The sequence below is a fragment of the Cebus imitator genome, unplaced genomic scaffold (genome assembly GCF_001604975.1).
Source record: "Cebus imitator isolate Cc_AM_T3 unplaced genomic scaffold, Cebus_imitator-1.0 Scaffold356, whole genome shotgun sequence".
Classification (NCBI taxonomy): Eukaryota; Metazoa; Chordata; class Mammalia; order Primates; family Cebidae; genus Cebus; species Cebus imitator.
In genome coordinates this window covers 792,003-810,538 of record NW_016107671.1, presented here as the reverse complement: position 1 = coordinate 810,538, position 18,536 = coordinate 792,003, and the positions used below count along the sequence as shown (strand labels likewise).

At 53.0% G+C, this 18,536-nt stretch overlaps 1 protein-coding gene and 1 non-coding gene across 12 annotated transcripts in view; one reads left to right on the top strand and one right to left on the bottom strand.

Annotated features, from left to right (window-relative positions):
* The window catches only part of CATSPERG (cation channel sperm associated auxiliary subunit gamma), a 35,744-nt gene that overhangs the window by 8,513 nt on the left and 8,695 nt on the right, over nt 1-18,536 (top strand). For 6 of the 11 annotated variants that reach the window (XM_037730672.1, XM_037730668.1, XM_037730664.1 and 3 more), the window contains 18 exons: nt 382-526; nt 770-902; nt 1,079-1,151; nt 3,019-3,174; nt 6,916-7,087; nt 8,989-9,126; nt 10,751-10,810; nt 11,294-11,413; nt 12,698-12,827; nt 13,687-13,798; nt 15,029-15,187; nt 15,271-15,383; nt 16,070-16,283; nt 16,610-16,672; nt 16,777-16,975; nt 17,118-17,236; nt 17,989-18,069; nt 18,159-18,215. In XM_037730672.1, the coding sequence (XP_037586600.1) occupies nt 382-526; nt 770-902; nt 1,079-1,151; nt 3,019-3,174; nt 6,916-7,087; nt 8,989-9,126; nt 10,751-10,810; nt 11,294-11,413; nt 12,698-12,827; nt 13,687-13,798; nt 15,029-15,187; nt 15,271-15,383; nt 16,070-16,283; nt 16,610-16,672; nt 16,777-16,975; nt 17,118-17,236; nt 17,989-18,069; nt 18,159-18,215 (2,244 nt within the window). Of the gene's footprint in view, nt 1-381; nt 527-769; nt 903-1,078; nt 1,152-3,018; nt 3,175-6,915; nt 7,088-8,988; nt 9,127-10,750; nt 10,811-11,293; nt 11,414-12,697; nt 12,828-13,686; nt 13,799-15,028; nt 15,188-15,270; nt 15,384-16,069; nt 16,284-16,609; nt 16,673-16,776; nt 16,976-17,117; nt 17,237-17,988; nt 18,089-18,158; nt 18,216-18,536 lie in introns of all 11 variants that reach the window. The other 5 variants (XR_005196585.1, XM_037730671.1, XM_037730670.1 and 2 more) reach the window with 3 other exon arrangements.
* On the bottom strand, nt 6,163-6,264 carry LOC119467958. Its single transcript, XR_005196593.1, has one exon. It is a non-coding gene; the product is annotated as a small nucleolar RNA U13 (small nucleolar RNA).

Sequence of the window (18,536 nt, the reverse complement as noted above, 5' to 3'; positions counted from 1 at the left end):
CCCCCTTTCCAGCACCCTTCCCCTTCCCAGCACCCCTCCCCCTTCCCAGCATCCCTCCCCACTGCACAGTTTTGCTCATCCCATGCTACCCTTCCCTGTGTATTCCATACATGCACATTCTGTCTGCAGACACTGGCTCTGGTGTCACCTCCTCCAGGAAGGCCTCCAACTCCCTCCATAGCCCCTTACCTCTCTGCCCCTCTCCTATGCTGGCCCATCCCCCATCCAAGCCCCAGACCTAGACCACACCTTCTGACCATCACAGGGTGGACAGTGTGCTGCCCTGGCCAGCCTGAGAGACAGGCTGCTCAAGGTGGACTCAAGGCAAGGGGACGCACAGGCCACCATAAGGACACACTTGTGGGGCCATCTCGCCCTCAGCTCTCTCAGGACCTGGTGCGCATGGGCCACCTGACGGGGCTAAAGCCCCTGGTGCTGGTCACCTTCCAGTCCCCAGTCAATTTTTACCGCTGGAAGATAGAGCAGCTGCAGATCCAGATGGAGGCTGCCCCCTTCCGCAGCAAAGGTGGGCCTGGGAAGGTGGGAGGGGATCGCAGCCTGGCAGGGGTGTGGGGGTTGCTGGGGACCTACCTGGGGCCATGATCTGACGAGGGTATGGAAGGTTGCTTAGCACGTTCCATGGCCTAGATGGGGCCACACAGAGACCCCAGTGGGACCCATGGCATGGAGGTGGATATGGGAGTTGTGGGGAGATCCCAGTGTGGTCTGGGGCCTGGAACTGGCCATTGAGAGGCCCCAGCAGTTTCAGTTTCAGAGGAATGCATGGCAGAGGAAGTGTGTAGCATGAGCTGGTACACACCCATGCCCATCAAGAATGGCAGCGTGATCATGCACGTGGACATCAGCAGCAATGGCCTGGGGACCTTCATTCAAGATAAAGGGTACCCTTTCCCAAGACTGGGGCTGGGGTGGACTCCGGGGGAATTCTTCACCCCAGGATCCCCAGAGGAGCCAGTGGGAGACCAAAGACAGAGACTGGGGAGAGGAGAGGCAGCCATAAGCTGGGGAGCTCCTGACACTGGAGCCTCACCTGTGCCTGTCATGCACCTGCTACTAGCTTCCATGTGAACATCAACGGCTTCCTGAAGCTAGACGAAGATGATGACATCGTGTACGCTGTGGGGGAGGAGGTGAGGGGGTCTGCACAGGGGAAAACAATGGGCTGGGTCTTGGGCTGATGCCCTGGTTACTTCCCAGACAAGTGGCAGATCCAACTTCATGCCAGGCCCCGGGTGAAGGTCCCAGTAACCTCCTCCCCAGTGACCCTTCGAGGGGACGTACTCTCACATACTCCATTGTAAACAAGAGGAGAAAACTGAGGTCCCAAAGGGATAGAACCATTTTCCCATAGTCTCTTAGCATGGAAGGAGACTTGAAGCTATCTGCCTGACTCATGTGTTTGTTTTTTTAGACACGGTCTTACTCTGTTGCTCAGGCTGGAGTGCAGGGGCGTGATCTTGGCTCTTGGCTCACTGCAGCCTCCACTTTCCGGGTTCAAGTGATTCTTGTGCCTCAGCCTCCCTAGTAGCAGGTATTACAGGCACGAGCCACCATGCCTGGCTAATTTTTGTATTTTTAGTAGAGACCAGGCTTTGTTATGTTGGCCATATGTTATGCCAGGATGTCTCAAACTCCTGACATCAAGTGATTCACCCACCTCAGCCTTCCAAAGTGCTGACATTATAGGTGTGAATTTTTTTTTTTTTTTTTTTTTTTTTTTTTGAGACAGGATCTTGCTCTGTCATCCAGGCTGGAGTGTAGTGGTGCAATCATGGCTCTCTGTTTTTTTTTTTTTTTTTTTTTTTTTTTTTTTTGAGACAGGATCTTGCTCTGTCATCCAGGCTGGAGTGTAGTGGTGCAATCATGGCTCACTGCAGCCTTGACCTCCCAGGCTCAAGCAATCCTCCTGTCTCAGCCTCCCGAGCAGCTGGGACCACAGGCATGTACCACCATAACCAGCTAATTTTAAAATTATTTATTTATTGATTTATTTTTGAGACAGAGTCTTGCTCTGTTGCCCAGGCTGGAGTGCAGTGACATGATCTCGCCTCACGCAACCGCTGCCTCCCGGGTTCAAGCAATTCTGCCTCAGCCTCCCAAGTAGCTGGGGTTACAGGTACCCGACACTGTGCCCAGCTAATAATTTTTTTTAATATTTTGTAGAGAGGAGGTCTCACCCTGTTACCCAGGCTGGAGTGCCATGGGACGATCTCAGCTCACCGCAGCCTTGACCTTGTCAGGCTCAGGTGATCCTCTTACTTCAGTTTTTGTATTTTTAGTAGAGACAGAGTTTCACCATGTAGCCCAGGCTGGTCTCAAACTCTGGGACTTAAGTGATCCGCCCACCTCAGCCTCCCAAAGTGCTAGGAGGACAGGCGCCAGCCACCATGCCAGGCCTGTACCCATATTGTTAATCATGATGCATTCATCCATTCATTCATGCAGTCACTTACTGAGCACATGTTGTTGCATCGTGGGGACACAGCAGTGAACACACAGACCCAAATCTCTGCCCTCCTGGAGCTGACACTCTAGTGGGAGAGACAGATGGTAAACTGGTAAACGTGGAAATCAAGTGAATTCCATAGTAGGTTAAAGGGTGGTAAGTGCTCTGGGGAGAAACAGAACAGAGCGACAGGAGTTGGGTCTGTGCCGAGGGAGAGTGTAGTGTTTAATAGGATGGTCAAGAAAGGCCTCGCTGAGAAGGCTGAGTAAAGCCTCCAAGGAGAGAATCACATGGATACTAGGGCAAGAGCGTTTCATCAAGGGACACAGCGCAGAGGCCCTGAGGTGGGCATGTGCCTGGGAGGTCTGAGAAGCAGAGAAGAGGCCATGTGGCCGGGAGAGAGCGAGCGAGGGCGAGAATGGTAAGGAATGAGGTCAGGGAAGTGAGGAGGACAAATCGTGTGGGGTCTTGTGGGTCCAGATTAGGCCTTAGACCTACATGTGATGGAGCCACAGGCAAGTGACCAGAGTATTGATGTCCCTCCCTGGCAGCTCTACAGCCTGACACCTGAGCACTTTGTGGGTATCTCATCGAGGCCCCTGTGGTACACTGTGGACCAGGCACCTGTGCTTATCCTGGGTGGCATTCCCAATGAGAAGTATGTCCTGATGACTGACACCAGCTTCGAGGAACACTCGTTAGTGGAGGTGAGTGGTGTGGGGCAGGTGGTGGGCGGGGCCTCCTGGAGGGGGCGGGGCCTCAGCCCCTGAAATAGAGTAGGGGCCCGGGGCTCTAGAAGAGGTCCCCAAAGGCACACCAGTCCCCATGAGAGGGAGACAGCGTGAAGAAAAAAACCACAAGATTCTACAGCCAGAGGGCCTAGGTTCAAATCCTGGTTCTGCCACCTCCTGGCTGCCTGACCCTGGACCTGGCAGTTCAACGACCTGGCTGGTCCTCAGATTCCTATTTGTAACATGGGAGTAATGTTTATATTTGTTCATAGAATTGTTGTGAGGATGATATAGTTAGTTTCTGGCCGGGTGCAGTGGCTCACGCCTATAATCCCAGCACTTTAGGAGGCTCAGGTAGGAGAATCGCTTGAGTGCAGGAGTTCAAGACCAGCCTGGAAAACATAGTGAGACCCCTTTTCTACCAAAAATTAGCCGGGGGTGGTGGCATCAGCCTGTAGTCTCAGCTACTCAGAAGGCTGAGGCAGGAGGATTGCTTGAGGCTGGGACCTTGAGGCTGCAGTGAGCTATGATCACACCACTGCACTCCAGCCTGGGAGACAGATCAAGACCCTGTCTCAGAGGAAAAAAAAAAAGCTAATAGCTTCCATAACCAATGGTATATCTGTACCATTACCTTCTACACTCTGGAAGATTCTGCATTACAATATATGTCTCTGCCCAAGGCTTTCCTATTAGGCATTGAGAGCCTATATTATCCCAGAATAGGGAGGGAGTGTCTGAAGTAAGGATCTTTCGGCTTCCTTGACAGAAGCATGATGGAATTAGTGCAGCTGCAGGCAGAATGCTAAGCCAGGTTGGTTTACCCAGAGAACTGGCTTTAAGAAGTGCACCCAGAGCTGGGCACAGGGGCTTACACCTGTAATCCCAGCACTGTGGGAGGCTGAGGTGGGCGGATGACCTGAGGTCAGGAGTTCAAGACCAGCCTGGGCAACATGGTGAAACCCTGTCTCTACTAAAATACAAAAATTATCCAGGCATGGTGGCAGGTGCCTGTAATCCCAGCTACTCGGGAGGCTGAGGCTGGGGAGTCGCTTGAACCTAGGAGGCAGAGGTTGCAATGAGCCAAGATCATGTCACTGCACTCCAGCCTGAGTGGTAGAGCAAGACTCCGTCTCAAAAAAAAAAAAAAGATTGCCTTAACTTCCTGCTGTAAAGATCGAAAGCCCTATTCGCAATTTCTGAGGATCCCACGTGGATTAGTGTTCTCCTGACCGCCTCTGGCTCTGCTTCTGTGTAATTCGTTCAGTTTGTGGACCATCTGTCTGTCCAGCTTTCTCTGTTCTGAGCCAAGTCTATTCAGATGTTATTCAATTTCCACAAACTTCTTCTTTTTTATTTTTTTTTCAGGAGACAGGCTCTTGCTCTGTCACCGAGGCTGGAGGGCACTGGTGCCATCATAGCTCATGGCAGCCTCCAACTCCTGGGCTTAAATGATCCTCCTGCCTCAGCCTCCCAAGTAGCTGGTACTCCAGGCATGTCCCACTACACCTGGCTAATTTTAAAAAATTGCTGGGCCGGGCGCGGTGGCTCAAGCCTGTAATCCCAGCACTTTGGGAGGCCGAGGCGGGTGGATCACGAGGTCAAGAGATCGAGACCATCCTGGTCAACATGGTGAAACCCCGTCTCTACTAAAAATACAAAAAATTAGCTGGGCATGGTGGCACATGCCTGTAATCCCAGCTCAGGAGGCTGAGGCAGGAGAATTGCCTGAACCCAGGAGACGGAGGTTGCGGTGAGCCGAGATCGCGCCATTGCACTCCAACCTGGGTAACAAGAGCGAAAATCTGCCTCAAAAAAAAAAAAAAAAAATTGCTTGTAGAGATGGGGTCTCACGTTGCCCGGGCTGGTCTCAAACTCCTGCCCTTAAGCAGTCCTCCCATCTAGGCCTCCCAAAGTGCTGGCATCACTGTGCCTGGCCAGTTTTCACAAACTACTTCTTTTTTGAGATGGAGTTGTGCTGCTGTTGCCCAGGCTGGAGTGCCATGGCACGATCTCAGCTCACTGCAGTCTCCACCTCCTGGGTTCGAGCGATTCTGCTGCCTCAGCCTCCCAAGTAGCTGGGATTACAGGCACGCACCACCACACTCTGCTAATTTTGTATTTTTAGTAGAGATGGGGTTTCACCATGTTGGCCAGGCTGGTTTCGAACTCCTGACCTCCAGTGATCTGCCCACCTCAGTCTCCCAAAGTGTTGGTATTACAGACATGAGCCACCATGCCTGGCCATAGAGAAGGTGTTAATATTCACAGGAATGAAAACAAGTTCAGTTTGAATTCAGGTATCCAAATTCTAGTTCCTTTTTTTTTTTTTTTAACTTATTGAGGTGAAAGCCATAAATTTAACCATTTTATTTTATTTATTTATTTTTTTACTTATTTATTTATTTATTTATTATTTTGAGACGGAGTTTCGCTCTTGTTACCCAGGCTGGAGTGCAATGGCGTGATCTCGGCTCACCGCAACCTCCGCCTCCTGGGTTCAGGCAATTCTCCTGCCTCAGCCTCCTGAGTAGCTGGGATTACAGGCACGCGCCACCATGCCCAGCTAATTTTTTGTATTTTTAGTAGAGACGGGATTTCACCATGTTGACCAGGATGGTCTCGATCTCTTGACCTCGTGATCCACCCGCCTCGGCCTCCCAAAGTGCTGGGATTACAAGCGTGAGCCACCGCGCCCGGCTACTTTTTTTTATTTTTATTTTTATTTTTAAGAGATGGGGTTTCACCATATTGGCCAGGCTGGTCTCGAACTCCTGACCTCAAGTGATCCATCCAGCTTGGCCTCCCAAACTGCTGGGATTACAGGTGTGAGCCACCACGTTCACTTTTAAAGTGAATATCAGTGGCGTCTAGTTCATTCACAATGTTGTGCAACCACCACCACTATCTACTTCCAAAAATTTCCATCACTCTGAAATAAACACTGAGTTTGTTTTTATTTCATGTCAGGCAGGCAATGGGCCGACACTATAACAAGGTTTGAGGGAGGCACATCTCACATGAGGGTGAAAACCCAATCACCACACTTAGAAACTACAAGAAGAAGACCAGACATGGTGGCTCATGCCTGTAATCCCAGCACTTTGGGAGGACGAGGCGGGCGGATCATGAGGTCAGAAGTTTGAGACCAGCCTTGCCAATAAACCCCGTCTCTACTAACAATACAAAAATTAGCTGGGTGTGGTGGCTCGCACCTGTACTCCCAGCTATTTGAAAGGCTGAGGCAGAAGAATCGCTTGAACCCAGGAGGCAGAAGTTGCAGTGAGCCAAGATTGCACCACTGCACTCTAGCCTGGGCGACAGAGCGAGACTGTCTCAAAAAACAAAAACAAAAACAAAACAAAAAACAACGTCCTTTGGGCCAAGCATGGGATGCTGTATCTGTGTGGGTATAACACTGACTGTATGTAGCCAGGGGCACGAGGACCACTGAGAGCCGTTGAGCATGCTGTGCACTGCCCAACTCCAGGGGCGCACGAAGCCTGAACTGGCTCAGGCCTGGGTCACCTGCTTCTCTGGTCCTTATGGGGGAAGTTTGGCTACCAAGGCGCTGCTGCAGGGTGAGCAGGGAGAGTGCCCCAGGAAAGCTTTGTCTGTCTCTCCCAAGCAGCTGTCAGAGCAGGGACTTCCCCTAAAGGCAGGACATGGGCTGAGGCTGAGGCCACCTGCTCACCACTAGCCTCTGCTCCCCTGCAGCTCAGCATTGACAGTTGCTGGGTGGGCTCCGTCTACTGCCCCCATTCTGGCTTCACCGCCACCATCTATGACACCATCGCCACCGAGAGCACCCTCTTCATTCGGCAGAACCAGCTGGTCTACTACTTTACAGGCACCTATACCACGCTTCACGAGAGCAACCGCGGCAGTGGTGAGCGGGCCGTGGCGGGGCCCACACCTGGGGAGGGAACCTGTCCATTGAAGGCCCCTGGGACGGGAATTGCCGTGGGTGGGGTGGGGGAAAAAGAAATTGCCCAGGCCCTGAATCACCCCTGCCTACCCCAAATGGACCTTCCCTTGCCCTTTTTTTTGCCAGTATGAGGCTTCCACTCAGACCCTCCTGGAAATTGTGAGCCAGCCGTGAGAAGAGGGGGTGTGAGAGTGAAGGGAGGTCGCAGAGGGTCGTGTGCACACACACGATGGCAGAAGGACATGCTAAGAGAGATCAGACTGGGAGAGAGAAAGTCAGAGGGAAAGGGGCATGGGAAGTCAGAAAGTCAGAGCAGGAGAGAGAAACAGACAGAAAAACCTCAAGGGAAGCTCATCTGAGAGGAGAAAGAGAGTCTAGCTGCAGTGGCTCACGCCTGACCGCTCAGGAGGCTGAGATGGGAGGATCGCATGAGTCCAAGTGTTTGAAGCTGCAGTGAGCTATGATCGCACCACTGCACTCCAGCCTGGCCGACAGAGCAAGACTCTGTTTTATTTAAAAAAAAAAAAAAGAACAAACCCAGAAATTGTGGTTCATGCCTGTAGTCCCAGCACTTTAGGAGGCTGAGGCAGGTGGATCATGAGGTCAGGAGTTCGAGACCAGCCTGGCCAAGGTTATGAAACCCTGTCTCTATTAAAAATTAAAAATTAGTTAGGTGTGGTGGCAGGTACCTGTAATCCCAGCTATTCGGGAGGCTGAGGCAGAGAATTGCTTGAACCTGGGCGGCGGCAGTTGCAGTGAGCCGAAATTGCGCCACTGCACTCCAGCCTGTGCGGCATGACACTCTGTCTCAACAACAACAACAACAACAAAGGGGCTGGGCGCAGTTGCTCACGCCTGTAATCCCAGCACTTTGGGAGGCCAGGGCAGATGGATCACTTGAGGTCAGGAGTTCAAGATCAGCCTTACCAACATGGTGAAACCCCGTCTCTACTAAAAATACAAAAATTAGCTGGAAGTGGTAGTGAGCATCTGTTATCCTGGCTACTCAGGAGGCTGAGAAAGGAGAATCACTTGAACCCAGGAAATAGGTTGCAGTGAGCTAAGATCATGCCTCTACACTCCAGCCCGGGAGACAGAGCAAGACTGAGTCTGAATAAAAAGAGAGAGAGAGAGAGGAAAAAGAGAGGCTGTTGATTCAATTTCATCTTTTAAATGATACCAAAGCTCTCCTATTTCTTCTAGTTCCCCCCCAATCTTAGTGAGAACTGTCAGCTTACAGAGTCACCGGAAATTGGACTGTAACTTACATGTCATGAGTGAATGCATGTTCCCAGCAGTTTTGCTTTCTCTCTTACTTGGGGCACTTTGACAGTGGGAGGAACCAAATTCAAGTTGGCTTAAGCCAAAGAAAAGGGGTGTGTATTGGTTTCCATGGCTGAAAAGCCCAGGAGCATGTTGGTTTCAGGAATGGCTGCACCCAGGAGCTCACTGTCACGGTTAAGCAGTCACCACCTTGTGCCTGGCATGGTGACTCTGGCCCCTGCCCAGCAACTATAGACTTTTATGCCCCTCGGAAGCCCCAGAAAAGAGCACCTTGTTACTGATTGCAAGCTGGAATTGCCTCTGATTTGCCCAGCTTGATCACCTGCTAATCGCTGTGGCCAAGGGACTGCAAGGGAGGGATCAGCCCAATCTGACCCTCGTGGACAGAGTGTGAGCAAGGAGGATTTTTTTCAAAGGCAGCAGGTGCCCCCTGCCAGGTGCCCCTGACACCACCCTGAACAAGTGCTTCAGCACGAGAGGGCAGATAACAGACTCACTAAAGCTAGGGAAACGTGGGTGGGGGGCGTAGGCCCCAGGCCCAGCCACCTGGATCTGAAGCCCCATGCTGGCCTCCCTAGGCAGCTGGGTTCGTGTCCTGGCCAGCGAGTGCATCAAGAAGCTGTGCCCTGCGCATTTCCCTGCCAATGGCTCTGAGTACGTAATGGCCCTTACCATGGGCAAGAATGAGGGTTTTATACACTTCGGGACCATCACAGGTAAGGGTGGGGACCTCTGGGAGCCCCAGGGACCCCTCCATACCCTCCTACCTCCAAGGATCCTAACCTTGGGCCCTCGCTCCTCACCATGTGCCCTCAGGAGGGCCCCAGGCTGAGGGCGGTGGTGGTGGTGGTGGTGGAGGGATGTGTTTGTAGGGGTAGGGCTTGGGTGGCTGTTATGTATCTTTCATGATGTACTTGGTTTTAAAGGGCAGAAGAGCCAGATGCAGTGGCTCAGGTCTGTAATCCCAACAGATTTGTTAGCTCCGTTTGGGAGGCTAAGGCAGGTGGGTGGTTCACCTGAGGTCAGGAGTTAGACACCAGCCTGGCCAACATGGTGAAACCCTGTCTCTACTAAAAATACAAAAATTAGCCGGGTGTGGTGGCACGTGCCTGTAGTCCCAGCTACTCGGGAGGCTGAGGCAGGAGAATCCCTTGAACTCAGGAGGAGGAGGTTGCAGTGAGCCAAGATTAGGCCACTGCACTCCAGCCTAGGCAACAGAGTGAGACTGTCTCAGAAACAAACAACAACAACAAAACCCAAAAAACACAAAATGGCAGAAGCCCAATTCAAAGATAATTAAAGCACAACGGGGCATGGTGGCTCATGCCTATAATTCCAGCACTTTGGGAGGCCAAAGTGGGTGGATTACCTGAGGTCGAGACCAGCCTGGCCAACATGGCAAAAGCCCATCTCTACTAAAAATACAAAAATAAGCCGGGTGTGGTGGCATGCACCAGTAGTCCCAGCTACTTGGGAAGCTGAGGCACAAGAATCACTGTAGTCCCAGCTACTGGGAAGCAGAGGTTATAGTGAGCCGAGATCATGCCACTGCATTCCAGCCTGGGCAACAGAGTGAGACTGTCTCAATAATCATAATGATAATAACTTAAGCACAAAGAATTTGATGACTTATATAAATGAAAAGACAGGTTCAACTTCAGGTATGGCTGGATCCAGGGGCTCACAGGGTAAGTCATCAGGACTCCATCTCTTGGTAATGTAGTGAGCATGGTAATTAATTATAACACAGATTCTGGAGAGAGACTGCTCCATCACACCCTTGCTGTGTGCCTTTGGATGTGTAACTTGACCTCTCTGATCTCGTTTTCTTCACCTACAAAATGTGGCTAATGGTAGTACTAGTATCTAGGTCACTGGGTTGATATAAAGATTAAATTTTTTGTAAAGGTCTTAGTACTAGGGCTATGGTGAGCGTTACAAAGGGTTTATTATTATTGGTCCTATAATTTGCCTCCATTTTCAGGTAGTTATTCCTCCATTGGAGGTTAAAGGTGGCCCCTAAAAACTTGAGACTCAAGTCAGCTACTAGTCTGAGTCACGCCAACAGAATGAAGACAGCTCGTTTCCAATTAATTCTAACACGAGTCCCAGAGTAAACTCTGATTGACCTTATGTGGGTCACATGGTCAGACCTGAGCCAATTTCCATGACTAGAGACAGACATGCTCTAATAGGCCAGGTGTGAGTGAGACAAGGCCAGGGAATGAGATCCCAAGGATTGAGGGGCTGAGAGGCATGAGGAGGACAATCAGCATTGGCTTGATGGGCTGCCGGACAGGAGGGAGAGGGCCTGAACATGAGTTCCACCTTGCTCTGCAGATGGCCAGGTATCCTTTGAGATGCTGCCCAAGCACTGGTCTGTGTGCCAGCAGATAGCAGGTACTCATCCCTCCAATGGGTCTGTGGCGGGAGGCTGGGGGGACTAAGGGTGCATAACAGCAGGGGAGGGCGGCAGATGTCATGGGAAAGAATGGGCAGTAACCCCAGCACTTTGAGAGGCCAGGGGGCGGGGGAGCAGATCACGAGGTCAGGAGATCGAGACCATCCTGGTTAACACGGTGAAACCCCATCTCTACTAAAAATACAAAAAAATTAGCCGGGTGTGGTGGCAGGCGCCTGTAGTCCCAGCTACTCGGGAGGCTTAGGCAGAAGAATCACATGGACCCGGGAGACGGAGGTTTCAGTGAGCCAAGATCACACCACTGTACTCCAGCCTGGGCGACAGAGCGAGACTCCATCTAAAAAAAAAAAAAATGGGCAGTGTCTCAGAGAGGGTTGAGCATTATGTGAAGAGTCACAGCCAGCACAGGACCAAGGCTACTGGGCCCTGGGGTGGCCCTGGACTGCCCTTTTCTCTCTCAGATAACACCTGTAGCATAATTTGGTCCGAATACATTGCGGGCGAACAGACCGTACTGCTGCTGGTGGAGACTGGATCTTCTGACGGCAGTAAAATTTACATGGTGATCAGCTACAACAGAGGTAATCGGGGTGACGCAGAGGGCGGGGTGCAGAGGGGCAGGAGCCCAGACTGTGAACTGCATGCCCTCCTGAGGGATCTGTGCCCAGCAGACAGAGGAAGGGTGAGATTACCTATGTCACTCCTGGATGAGGGGTAGCAGTGGAGGACGGAGTATAGGTTTGGTGATCCGAAAGGATGCTGTGACTCACAATAAGAAGATTTTATTTTACCTGCAGTGAGAATAGGGCCACCATGTAGAGTTGTAAAGGCTGTGCACTGCACAAAACTGCCAACCAAGGGGTCAGAGGAGAAAAGTCTCGTGCCTTAACAGGACTGTTTCCCCTCAAAGGCAGTGCCTTTTTATAATTCACTTGAAGAAACTCGAAAGGGCTAGGCACGGGGCTCACACCTGTAATCCCAGCACTTTGGGAGGCCAAGGTGGGCGTCTTGCTTGAGCTCAGGAGTTCAAGACCAGCCTAGGCAACATAGCGAAATCTCATCTCTACAAAAAATACAAAAATTGGCTGGGCGCGGTGGCTCATGCCTGTAATCCCAACACTCTGGGAGGCTGAGGCAGGTGGATCACCTGAGGTCAGTAATTGAAGACCAGCCTAGCTAACATGGTGAAACCCCCGTCTCTACTAAAATCACAAAAATTAGCCGGGCATGATGGCGGGTGCCTGTTATCCCAGCTACTCGGGAGGCTGAGGCGGGAGAATCGCTGGGAGAACCTGGGAGGTGGAGGTTGCAGTGAGCTGAGATGGCGCCATTGTACTGCAGCCTGGGCGACAGAGCAAGACTCCATGTCAAACAAAACAAAACAGAAAAACAAAAATTATCTGGGTGTGGTGGTAGTACGTGCCTGAAATCCCAGCTACTCCATAAGCTGAGGTGGGAGGATCACTTGAACCTAGGAGGCAGAGGTTGCAGTGATCTGAGATCATACCACTGCACTCCAGCCTGGGCAATAGAGTGAGAGCCTGTGTCAGGGGGAAAAAGAAAAGAAAAACTCGAAGCACTGGCAAGCCTGGATGGGAAGCTCTTTGGAGGGTTTTGCAGGAGGCTGAGAAGCGAACGACTTGCTCCAGCTCCAGGTTTTCAAAGTGCAGGGCCTCAGGAGATTTTGCTGTGTTCTCCCCATCTGTAGTTACCGATGAAATGACCATTGTTTCCGAAGTCCCAGAATTTGTTCCTGACGGTAGGGGGGGAAGGTAGAGGTGGCCTTAAGGGTGGCTATAGGCCAGGAGGGGTCCAGGTGACCCCCACCTCACTGCTTGTGTCCTCTCTTCCTCTGCCCCGGTCAGCTCGAGGGTTGCAGTTCCTGATGATCCTAGGGACAGAGACCTACACCAGCACCCGGATGGTCTCCAAGGGCATCTCCTTTAACCCATACAACAACTTGATCTTCATCTGGGGCAACTTCCTTCTGCAGAGGTGGGCCTCCACCACCCCGGCGGGCCAGGGATGCTCTGTCTCCCCAGCACCTTTGGGGGGGGACCCTTTCTGAAGTCTCACCAAGCCTTCAGAGGATGCCCAGATCCAGAAGTTATCAGGACCGTGGGGGAACACATGGGTAGGGTCATCAGCGCTGGAACCGGGGGATGCCACTATTCTAATGCTGTGGGAGCCCTTTTCTTAAAGACCCAGCCTGTGTGAGTAATAGATGAACAGTTTCTAGGGTTTTTTTTGTTTTTGATTTTGGGGGGACATGGAGTCTGTCACCCAGGCTGCAGGGCAGTGGCACAATCTTGGCTCACTATAGCCTTTACCTCCCAGATTCAAGCGATTCTCCTGCCTCAGCCTCCTGAGTAGCTGGGATTATAGGTATGCGCCACCTCACCCAGCTAATTTTTGTATTTTTAGTGTAGACGGGGTTTTACAATGTTGGCCAGGCTGGTCTTGAGCTCCTGACCTCAGGTGATCCTCCCACCTCAACCTCTGAAAGTGCTGGGATTACAGGCATGAACCACTGCGTCTAGCCTTGACAAGCATTTTCCAGGGACAGTTCAGGATCCTCTTTGCCTCAGCCACCTTCTTGCCCCTCAGGAACCTAGGGGCTCCTGAGCCACCTTCATGGGTGGCTGGCAAACTGCCAGTTTGGCCCGATGCTCCTGTTTTACAGATGAGGAGCTGGAGACTCTCAAAGGGTTTGGGGTGGGGGTCAGGAGCTAGGATTTCCTTTGCATGTCCTCAAAGTGGAGAAACTGAGTAAGAGGCTCCCGTGTTACTAGGCCTGCGGTTGCGGGAAGTGGCTGTCCAGGATGTGCCTAGCTCTCTGTCTCTACCCCTGCAGCTCTAACAAGGAAAACTTAATCTACCTGGCAGACTTCCCCAAGGAACAGATCATCAAATATATAGCCAGATCGTTCCTTGGGAACATGGCTATAGTCACAGAGACAGAGGAGGTGGGCTGCCCTGTCCCTCCCCCATACCCTCTCTGCCCTCCCCCAAATCCCAGGGGTCTCTCTTTTCCCCCTGTCAAGGTAAAGGAGCTAAGGGGGGGGGCACCCTCGGGGACCCTGAGAAAGGGCAGTGAAGCTCCATTTATAGCTGAAACCCCTGGAACTCAGAGAGGCTAAGTGTCATCTCCAAAGTCACGCAGACCACAGCCATGATCTGATGTTCATAGGCTGCTCTCTCATCCCACAGTGCGGTTGTTTGCTTCATAAATATTGAGCATTTACTGTGTGCCTGCCCCCATGCTGGAGAACACAGAGCGATCAGGGCTATAATGAGGGAAATACTACCTATGGAAGTAGGGGAACCTGGCCACTCTGGGGAGTTGTGCATGCCAGGGAGGGCTTCCTGGAGGACCCACATGGAGGGGGACATCTTGGAGGTGGAGAGGATCCCCCAGGTTGTGGCTCAGGAAGAGGAGTGAAGGTTCCCTTCAGATGTGTATGGGGGTGGGTATCAGTGCAGAGATGGGAAACTGAGTCCAAGGAAATGGTGAGACCCTGAAGGCTGCAAAGAGTGAGAAGAAAGTGGTCTCGGCCCAAGGAACCGCAACTGTTAGGGAGTGTGCATGATAGGGATGCTCAGGGTGCCAGTGCCAGAAACCCAAACAGACCAAAAGCATTGAAAAAAAGGGTCATGAGCTGGGCATGGTGACTCACGCCTGTAATCCCAGCACTTTGTGAGGCCGAGGCTGGTGGATCACCTGAGGTCAGGAGTTCAAGACTAGTCTGGCCAACATGGTGAAACACCATCTCTACTAAATATACAAAAAAAAAAAAAAATTAGCTGGGCGTGGTGGCACTCACCTGTGATCCCAGCTACTTGGGAGGCTGAGGTAGGAGAATTGCTTGAACCCAGGAGGTGGAGGTTGCATGAGCTGAGATTTTGCCTCTGCACTCCAGCCTGGGAGACAGAGTGAGACTCTTGTCTCAAGAAAAAGAAAAAAAAGGAACGAAAAAAGTGATCATGGTGTGTGCGGGCTGGGACCAGAGGTGACTGGGCTCTGGGAAGTAGACCAATGGCACCAGAGAAAAGGAAGGGGGGCGCTCTTGGTCCCAGTGGAGGTGGGTTTCTAAACCTCATCCTTCAAACAATGGGGCCACCACACTGGGCAGAGGGAGAGGTGGGATCAGAGGATCCATGGTCCTCACACGCACATCTGGATGTCATGCCTGCAGATCTGGTACCTCATGGAGGGCACCTACCGGGTGTACCAGCTGTTCCCGTCCAGGGGCTGGGATGTGCACATCAGCTTACAGTGGATGCAGCAGTCCTCTCTCTATGCATCTAATGAAACCATGGTGACCCTTTTCTATGAAAACAACAAACTGTATCAGGTGCCCGGTGGGGCTTTGGGGGAGACATGGGGCACCCCAGGAGGGCTGACACCAGTTCACCTGGGCCTACCTTCCCCCTGCAGCTGGTGTACCTTATGCACAAGCATGAGGGCAAGCTGGTCAAGAGGCCCATGCCCGTGGAGAAGCTTCTGATGTATCAACAGCACACCAACTACTATGACTTGGAGAGGAAAGGGTGAGAAGACGCCAGAGGGTGGTGGGGGTCTGAGGGCTCCCGGCACTGCCCTCCTGAAGCTCCCATTGTTGAGAGAGGGGTGACCAAGCCAACCCTGGTGACAACCTCGGGCCTGTGATGGTGGGAGCTCAGCACTTATGGAAGCTCAGAGGAGGAGGCTGACCTAGCCGGAGGGGAGGGTAAATCAGGGAGGGCTTCAAGGAGGAGGAGGTGTAAGCGCTGCGACAAGAAGGGTGAGGAAGGGATTAGCTAGGTGATAAGGTGGGGAAGGGTGTTCCAGAAATGGGGAACCACCTGTGCAGAGGCCCTGACTGGGGGGGGCAAGGTGAGCCTGGTGGTCATGGGGAGAAACTTGAACTTCATCTTGAGGGTCCTGGGGGAGCTATGGATGGCAATTAAGGGAAAGGACTGCAGGGTCGGATTTTACCACATGCCATAATGATGCCTCCGGTAGCCGTCCAGCAGAGGGTGGGTCAGAGCGACCCAGGGAGGCAGCTGGGGTCGGGGCGGGGACCCAGCGCTGGGGTGGAAGGAGGAACAAGAGGCTTCTGCCCCCAGCTGACGCTGAGGAGGAAGATCGGGGCTGGATTCGATTCGGGAAGTGGGAGAGATGGGAAACAGGCCTGAGGAAGCTTCCCGTGGGCGGAGTGCTTAGAACCGGCCGCCTCCCCCTTGCTGCTGCCCAGGAACTACTCGATGCTCTCCTTCACCAACCTCTGCCCCTTCTCGGTGATGCGCCTGCGGAACCTGCCCAGACCACAGAGATACACGCGCCAGGAGCGCTACCGGGCGCGGCCGCCGAGCATCTTTGAGCGCTCGGGCTTCCACACCAAGAACTCGCTCGCCATCTACCAGGGCCTGGTCTACCACCTGCTCTGGCTGCACACCAAATACGACAAGGTGGGCATCCGGCGGCGGGCGGCGCAGGCCTGGGACCCGGAGCCGGCTCAGAGGGCGAGGCCTGTGGAGCGGAGCGCAGTGGGACTGGAGAGCCGGAGGACCCTGCGTGGGAGTCTGCGGGCGGGGCCTGGCCTGAGCGGGGCTTCGAAGGGAGGGTGTTGGGGGTGTGGCCAGGTTGAAAGCAGGGTTTGGGGACGGGCTGGGGTGTGTATCTTCTGCTCTGGGTTAGGGGCTGGCACTGAGGCTAGGAGGGCGCCTGGGGCTGCCGCTGGCCTGGGGGCTCTCGCCGCCCCCCCTCCCTTCACGGTGCGGGGCGATCCCTGCAGCCGTACGCGGACCCGGTGCACGACCCCACCTGGCGCTGGTGGCAGAACAACAAACAAGACAAGGTAGGCAGAGCTGTTTGGGAGCCGGGCCAGGGGAGGCGCCCAGTCACCCCTCCCTGTGCCCCCACCTCCGGCGCTGAGTCTGCCCCGCGCATCCTGTACCCCAGGATTACTACTTCTTCCTGGCGAGCAATTGGCAAAGCGCGGGCGGCGTGTACATTGACATGGACAGTTACGAAAAGATCTATAACCTCGAGCCCGAGTACCAGCTGCCGGAGCGCATTTTTCTAGACAAGGGCACTGAGTACAGCTTCACCATCTTCCTGTCGGCGCAAGGCCGCTCGTTCAGTGCGCAGGCAGAACTCGGTCTGTGCGCGGGGCCAGAGTGGCGTCCAAAGGGCGGGGTGGGGGCTGCCCAGAATCTGGGCGTCTGGGGGGCAGGGACACTGTCCAAGGGGCGGGGCCTGTCTGTGAGGGAGTCCTTAACCCCGTTTACTGCCTAGAGCAGGCAGCGCCTTCCAACCGCACACCAGGGTGGACGTGGGTGTGGTGCTGGCCAACCCTGGCTGCATCGAGGCCTTGGTGAAGCAAGAGATCCTGATTAATCGCAACTCGGTGCTATTTTTGGTGAGACCTGGTGGGAAGTTGGGATCAAAGCAAGTTTTTTATTTTTATTTTTTGAGACAGGGTCTTGCTCAGTCGCTCAGGCTCAAGTGCAGTGGCGTGATCACTGCATTATCGGCCTCCTTGGCTCAAGTGATCCTCCTCCCTCAGCCTCCTGAGTAGCTGGGACTGTAGGCATGCGCCGTAGTGCCCAGCTATTTTTTTTTCTTTTGAGACGGAATCTTGCTCTGTCACCCAGGCTCAGCTCATTGCAACCTCTGCCTCCCAGGTTCAAGCGATTCTCCTGCCTCAGCCTCCCTAGTAGCTGGGATTACAGGTGCACGCCACCACAGCCAGCTAAATTTTTTTGTATTTTTAGTAGAGATGGGGTTTTATCATGTTGGCCAGGCTGGTCTTGAACTCCTGACTTCAAACAATCTACCCACCTCTGCCTCCCAAAGTGCTGGGATTACAGACATGAGCCACTGCACCCAGCCTTAACTTTTTATTTTTTGTAGAGATGGGGTGTCTCCCAATGTTGCCCAGGCTGTTCTCAAATTCCTGGGCTCAAGAGATCCTCACACCTCCTCATGAGGTGTGAGGCATGAGCCACCATGCACCTGGCTCTGTTAGCCTGTTCCTGAGTAGGAAATGGAGGCCTTCCGTGCTACCAGCCCCCTACCTCGCCCCAGCTGTGGGTTATTTGAACTGTTTGTTGGTCTTTGGGGAGACCTGCTTAGTCCTTCATTTCTGCCTCTCCCCTCCTTCAACCCCAGATTACACTCAAGGATAAAAAGCTTTGCTATGACCAAGGCATTAGCGGACATCACCTTATGAAGACTTCCATGATGGTCAATGTGAGGTCCAAGCCTGGAGGCGAGGGCGCAGGACAGGGGGAAAGCCTGGGCCTGTGGGGATCACCATCTTCACCTCCTCCTGTCCGCAGGTGGTGGGCTCATCTGGGTTCTGCTTCCAGGACACGCACCTGGAGCCCCATATGCAAGTACTGAAACTTGGGATCCTGCGTCCTGAGGCTAATCCCCCTGAGAATCCCACTAATGTATTCATAATTTTCTTTCTTCTCATTCTTTCTCATCATCCACTGTCCCCCACCCCACCCCAGTACCTCCTTTCATTCTTTTCTTGTTTTTCTTTGAGATGGAGTTTTGCTCTTGTTGGCCAGGCTGGAGTGCAGTGGTGCGGTCTTGGCTCACCGCAACCTCTGCTTCCTGGGCTCAAGTGATTCTCCTGCCTCAGCCTCTCAAGCAGCTGGGATTAATAGGTGCCCGCCACCATGCCCGGCTAATTTTTTTTTTTTTTTTTT